The following is a 7,174-nucleotide window of genomic DNA, read 5'->3' on the forward strand; positions in this document are numbered from 1 at the left end:
GACACCTCCAGGCAGAGCCAGTCTGCTTCATTTGGTGACATCTGTTTGTGGCCTAACTTACTATTTTTCTTTAAACTAGTTGCCTCCAAGGCTGATAATGCCTTTCCATTGAATAGTACTGTGTTGTCAAAGTCACATTATCTGTGTTTAATAATAAAAGCAGAAATTTAGTCTTTGGCCAACTAAACACTTCCAGGCCCAAATTTAAAACTTGTCAGGCTTTTTTGTCAGAGAGAAAATGGGTATTTAGTCTTGCCCAGTCTAATTTTAACTAGATTTAGTGTCATGAAGAAGAAAAAGAATCTCTTTTGGAAAAGCTGAATTATGATTCATGTTTTTCTTGAAGTTGGTATACAGAGAATATCAGTTTTATACTGCCACCAGCAGGATTCAGTTTTACAAATTCAGGAAATAATTCTGGTTCATGCCATTACATGAATTCATACGTTTCCGATTTTTAAGTCTCTGTTTATAAGGCTACTGACAGGCATTCAGTTAAAGGTGCAGTGGGATCTGATCCGTGATCCCAACAATCATGCATCCGGCCACGGCACATAAGCATGGTAGGAGGTGCAGTTGTGGGATTAAGAATCAGATCTGATTGGTGCTGGCCACGCATTCAATTTAAGGTGTGAGGGAAACCATCCACAAAGTTATTGTATATGACTTTGTGTAATGACTCCGTAGCTTATTCCGTTTTGTCGCTCCATTTAGTGCATGAACGTGTGGCCAGGTTAACTGCTTAAGAGGTGATCACATCTTAAATGTAACATCTGCCAGGGCTCTAGGTCACAAATTTTTCATTGGCTGGTCACATTTTTATGTTCATTTTTATAAGCCCAATGACGACAACAGACTTGAGCAAGAAAACAACTATTAGTTAAGTAAGATAGTTGCCCTTCTAAACTGTAAAGTCATACACTTAAAGATAGTTTAGTCCCATGCTCTACCAGGAGCTATGAGTTTGCCTTCTTATTTTCAAAAAATATTTTGAGAGGTCATCTCCTGGTACTACAGGAACAACAGGGAGTTGCGACTGTAACTGTTAATGTTTTACATATGCTGGAAAATATGACCATATGTCAGGACACTAATATGTATTATTTTAATGCAAGATCTTTGTGTGGAGAGGCCCACAAGTAGTTGAGACAATGTCTAGGTATAAGGGAAAATAATCCTATTTATTTTAATTTGGCTATTTGGCTTTTGTTCTTCTGTGCCAAGAAGCATGAATCATGCTTATAGGTGGGTGGGTTGGTTGGTTTATAAACTTTTTTCCTGTATAAAAAGGGTACTTTAAAATGTAATCCTTTTGGAACCTGCTTTTTTGTAGAGCCACAGGGAAAGAAAGCTCTTGGTCACCTCCACCAGTAGAGATTAAGTTCATTTCTCCTTTTGGAAGTTCAGTGGATGGATCAAGAGGCAAACAGAAAGAATCCGCAGACGCAACAGAAAAGACTCTTCGAAAGAACAAAAAGAGACTGTCTAATTTTCCAAAGCCAGTTGTGCGCCGGAAGATGCTATAACTGTTTTTTTAAGTTTGTAATGTACACCACTGTTTGTAAAGTCATCAGAATTGTGTGGATTATTAAATAAGAAAAAATCATCTAATTTGGAAGAGAATAATTTATATAAATTATTGTAAAATTTCATAAACAAATGGTCTTCAATAAGTAACTCCATATGGAGTGTGATTTCTTCAGTCAATGCAGTTTTTTCTATTTTATATTAAGACTTCATACATTTATATAATATGTAAATACAGCTTATTTTAGGAATGTTAAATAAAACTGTATACTTCACAATATACATATTGTCTATTAGCTTTTTGAGGGAATAAGCGTTGAGTGGCCTGAATTGCTTGAGGGCATCTTAATGTTGGCTTGCTGCAGTTGGTACCCCTCAAATCTGAGGCCAAAACTTGTTTTTTAATGGTTTGTTTTTACTTAATATAATGAATAAAAAATAAAAATCTGACAACTGTTTTAAAATTTCTAGAAAAATGTTTGACCCGTTGGCACCAATAGTTGGGACTACAACACAACTGCTAATTCCATATATACATGACTAAGATGTACTGTATTGAAGTCGGAATGTAAACAATTGTATTGAAGCTGTGCAATATTTTTTGTATTTGTCTTAAATTTTGGAAAAGCTGCTCTTGAGTTTATAAAACTAGATCACACCTCAGCTGTTTCACTTTTTTCATGCCTAACTATATGTACTTGAATGCTTATAGTAATGTATTATATATAGTTCATCAGATTTAAAGGGGCTTTGTTCACATTGAATTTTGTCCCAAAATTGGAAAAAATATTTCCATAAGAAATATTAACATTAAGAGAAATTCTACCACAACTTAAGTAATGAACAGTTGTCTGCAAGCATGTATGATCCTGTAACATTAGAAAACCCATGCACTGCAGCACAGGAAAACCTTTAGGTGAATTGGATTTCCTTTAATTCAAGCAGAGAAAAATGCATAAAGTGTCCAAAGATCATAGCTACGAACTAGATTTTTTTTCACATCTACTTCATTGAAAAGTAGGTTGTGAAAAATTTCCTCATGCAGTCTAAAATAATACAAATTATAGGAGAAGAAGGTATTCCTTGTTAAGGCAGATATTGGAAGTGTTATTTTGGTCTCCTAAGGCATCAGCCTTAATTTTTTTGGACATTTTTTATGACATTTTATGTGTGTTAATTTGTATCTAGATGCAACTTTGAAGACTTTACAATAGAGTGGGACTTGAAATTAAACTTTTTAATTAGTGAAAGCTACTGCAGTTACATGAAGAAATAATTTATCAGGTAACTCATACCTTATACATAATGAGTGAACATATTAATAATTAAGGTTTGAAAAAGAAAATGTCATTGGCAGTGTGTTTGATTTCTCAAAACAGGGTAGCCTAGAGAAGCAGTTGTGTGCACTTTAAATAATTGTCTCCTTTGGAATATCCTTGGAAGAGTTTCTGGAAGTAGTAAAAAAAAAAACATGCCAAGCATTGACAGTGTGAAAGTGGCAGTTCGGGTGAGACCTTTCAGTCAGGTTAGTAGTCGTTATTCTGAATTTTACTATACTTAGATTTGTGTTTTAGTAGGCTTCTTTTAAGGGTAAACTCTGAAGCTCTAACATGAGAAGATTATAGGGCTGTTACCAAAATAAAATGTAGTCACACAGTGAATAACTTAAAGGAGCAAATTTTAAAATGGCAAAAGAAAACCGACTTAAGAAAACCCTGAGTTGTATGTCCTTAAAATGTTGTTTTAAGTGTTTAAATACCTCTTAAAATAGAACTGAATTAATAAAATTGTGGTGAAGGTTGCTTCACAGGATTTTAATACATTTCAGTTATTTACATCGCCTTTTTTCACTGCAAAGCTAATTTCACTCTAAGCAAAGCCAACAAAGATGTGTTAATATACAACAATAAATTATTTGGATGAGTATTAAATGATTTAGGTTTTTTAAAAAGCAGCTCCAGTAAAGTGTACTGGCTTGGCAGCATATAATGTTATTTCCATGCAGTGGTGATTTGTAGTAAAATTAACAGACAAATTTAGTCATGGCCATGCCTTTACTCATTTCACAAAAGCTTTAAGCATAAAGTAATTTTGAATTGAGGAGAAAATATCTCTATGGGAAAAAAAATGTATTTTTTTTTCACCTTAAATGGTTGAAACTTTCAAGCACATTGGTTGAGACTAGAAGTGGAATAGAAACGCATATCAAGGAGGGATCTGACAGAACAGAAGAGAGATCAGAGAAAGTATATACAACATAGAAGAACAATCATCATGGAGGCCAGTGACCAGGGAACCTGCGAATGGGCTGCAGACAGATTAGCAGCTTGCAGACAGTTTGCTGGGGGCAAGAGGAGGAAAGGGTGGGGGGTAGAGAATCCAGGCACCAGGTATCAGATCCTGCCCAGGAAAGGTAAGTGATCCAGCATTGCCTATGCCTGTGGCTTGCTGAGCGTTTGTCTGCTGGACTGCGTGTGTTTGGGGTGTATGCTCTGAGAAGCAGGGGGTGTTGCTGGCTGAATGAGTGCTGATTATTGAGGGGATCTAATAGCAGCCTTCAACTATCTGAAGCGGGGTTCGAAAGAGGATGGAGCTGGACTGTTCTCAATGGTGGTAGATGACAGAACAAGAAGCACTGGTCTCAAGTCGCAGCAAGGGAAGTTTAGGTTAGATATTACGAAGAATTTTCTCACTATGAGGGTAGTAAAACATGGGAACAGGTTACCCAGAGAGGTGGTGGACTCTCCGTCCTTGGAGGTTTTTAAGACCTGGCTAGACCAACTTTTGGCTGGGATGATCTAGTTGGAGCTGGTCCTGCTTTGAGCAGAGGGTTGGACTAGATGACCTCCTGAGGTCCCTGCCAACCTTAACTTTCTATTATTTTATGAGTCTCAGAAGAGAATGGAGAATGCAATTATAGCAAAAAACAGGCACTGGAAAGTTGTGTTGGGTCTTAAATCTTCAAAACAAAAAATAGTTGAAAATGAGATGAGCTAGGTGGTATGAAACATAGATACGCAACATGCAGAAATAATAAGGTGAAGATAACTTATTTGGTGATATTTTAAGTGGACTAGATTGAGATGAGCTGTACCCAAAGTACAGAAGATCCTTGTAATAGAGTTGAGGCAGGACAGCAGCACTGAGTAGGATTTTTTAGTAGTATTTGACTAGTTAAAATACTTGGTCAATTGACTGGTCAAATATTTTAAGCATTAATTTATTAAAACAGTGAAGAAAGACTTATGCTACTACAAAAAAAGTTACCTGCTATTGTGAAACAATGAAAATCAATCTAAAATTATGACGATTTTTTTTTATAACTGTCAACATGAGAAGCAAGTGTGAATGGTAATATTAGAGTGATGCAAGTATGATGACCCAAGAAATATGCAAGAGACAAGGATTTTTCTGGGTGACACCTCTTACTGGACCCATTATATTGTTGGGATAGACTTAGACAAGATTTTGAATGCAATGCTGCTGCCTTCAGGTGATCTGGGTAAAACCACATGACCTGAAGAAGGCATTGCACTGAAAAGTTTGTCTAAGTGTATCCCAACTACACAGTGGGTTCAATTAAAAGCTATCACCTACACAGCCTTGACTTTTGTAAATGCGAATGGTATTCAAGACTGAACAAATTCTTTGTTTCTTCACAAAACTGCAGAGTCAGCCTGAACAGTTGCAAAATAATAACAGTAAAAACCCAGAAATAAAATGTAGATACCTACCAAAGAGAAAAGTCCATTTTTAAAAGGCAGTTATGCTGAGTAGGCAGCTGGCCCACTCCAAGTATTTTGCTGTTTGCAGTTGGAGGTGCCTGCAGACACAACAGTAGAAGCTTTTCTAGGATGGTCACTTTGGTTCTTCCCTCAGCCACTGAGTAACTCCTGCAGCCCCACAAGGCCTAATGGAGGACAAGGAGAAGGAGATTTTGTGGAATATTTGACCACTTGTAATGGTTAACCAAGCAGTCAGTTGGCTGGGTTGTTTTTAGCACTGAAGATGAATTAAAAAGACTGGACCTTGGTTTTTATGTGGATCTGGATGTGTGCTGGATACTGTTTTTGCTTTAGGGGCAGGATGCTGGGCTCCATAAATCTTTGACCTTTGTCAGTATGGCTGCTCTTATGAAAAGTGCAGTGTGAGGTGTTATTACAATCATATTGGGGATGATCATAGTGGTGCCTATAATGCTAGGGTAGGAAGAGGTCAAAAGGCTTTGAAACCAAGAGTTATACTCAAGGATCCTGGCTTTCTCTGTTTAAAAATTGCAAATTCTGTGATTAAAACTCCCAAAATCTGTGATTTAAAATATGTTAAAATAAATTCTAAATACCTATAAATTTTGATGTTTGATTTATCATGGAAAATCAGAGCTCTCACTGCCCCCCTTCACTCACCTTGATGCAGGTCCAGCTGTTGCTGTCCCCCATCACTGCTTTGTCACTCTGAGCAGCCCTACTGTGCTGGTGCCCTGTCGGTGATATTGCCCCTCACCCCCAAGCCATGGCCCCCCAGCCCTGCTGGTGCCTCTCACTCCCAACCAAAGGCCCCCACTCCCCGGCTCTACCAGAGGGGAGCCCAGCTGTCAGGGCTATGGGGCCACAGCCCCCTGCAGCAGCACCAGAGCCCCAGCTGCCACCCATGGGAGGCGGCAGCTGCTGCAGCCTTAGTGGAGCATGGAGCCCAGCTCCCTCTCCCCCATGAGCAGCACAAGCAGAGCAGAGCCTGTGGGGGCAGGGAGGCATGGATGTGGGCTGCCTGCTGCAGACTCTGGCTCCCCACCCTGCTACCCTTCTCCCCCCGGGCTTTGCAGGCCAGTGGCTATGGTGAGGTGGCCATGGTGAGGTGCCCCCTGCCTGCCTGGCAGCAGTGAGGGGCACAACTCAATGCCACCACCCCTACTGCTGCCAGGAGGGCAGTGGGGTATCTCACAATGGCAGTGCAGGGCTCCCACCAGCAGCATAAGCCTCCCTGTCTTACTCTGCCCTGCCACTCTGGGTCTACCTGCTGTGCTGCAGAGCCTGGGGGGGGGGGGGGGGGCAGTAGGGTGGGGAGCCCGAGTCCATAGCAGGTAGTTTGCCCACACCCCACAAATCTGGGGAGCACATGCCCCCCCCCAGGAGTGCACAGAGCAGCGGGGAGCCAGCCCTCCACTCCCACTGCCCTGGACAAGCCACTGCTGTTCTGCTTCACTCCCTGCCCCGACCCTGTGGCACCCCAGGCCCCAAGCCCCATCCACTGCCTGGGCTGGGCAGCAGGCCTAGCCCTGCCCAACTCCCTCCCTCCCTCATTATGGGGGCCTTAATCCCCACCCTCTTCCCAATTTACCTGTGGGAGCAGCTCTTCAGGCTGCCTGGCAGCCATGCGCACATGTGCATGCACATGGTGCTCCCTGCCTCAGCCTCCTCCCACTCCCGCAGCCCCTCGCAGGCTGAAACTCTGCCAGCCTGCAAGGGAAACCTACCTTAACCTGTATTTTTCTCCTTTTAAAGAAGAAAATCTGTTTTGTTTTTTTTCTCCTTAAAAAGAGAAAATTGGGGGGGTTGCCTTAAAATTAGAACATCCAGGGTTTACTGTGTTTTCCCGTCATGAACAGAAAACCCAGATCCCTGTTCATAGAGACAATGAAGCTAGTCAA

General features: G+C 40.8%; 1 protein-coding gene across 1 annotated transcript in view; it reads left to right on the forward strand.

The window, feature by feature from the left end:
* AHCTF1 (AT-hook containing transcription factor 1) overlaps nucleotides 1-3,349 on the forward strand; it is a 69,994-nt gene extending 66,645 nt beyond the window's left edge. The window contains exon 36 of the mRNA XM_019526930.1: nucleotides 1,334-3,349. Within this exon, the coding sequence (XP_019382475.1) occupies nucleotides 1,334-1,526 (193 nt within the window). The 3' untranslated portion in view covers nucleotides 1,527-3,349. The remainder of the gene's footprint in view (nucleotides 1-1,333) is intronic.
* The last annotated feature ends 3,825 nt before the right edge of the window (nucleotides 3,350-7,174 follow it).

This window comes from Gavialis gangeticus, unplaced genomic scaffold (genome assembly GCF_001723915.1).
Source record: "Gavialis gangeticus isolate Ggan-Ray unplaced genomic scaffold, GavGan_comp1, whole genome shotgun sequence".
NCBI classification, from domain to species: domain Eukaryota; kingdom Metazoa; phylum Chordata; order Crocodylia; family Gavialidae; genus Gavialis; species Gavialis gangeticus.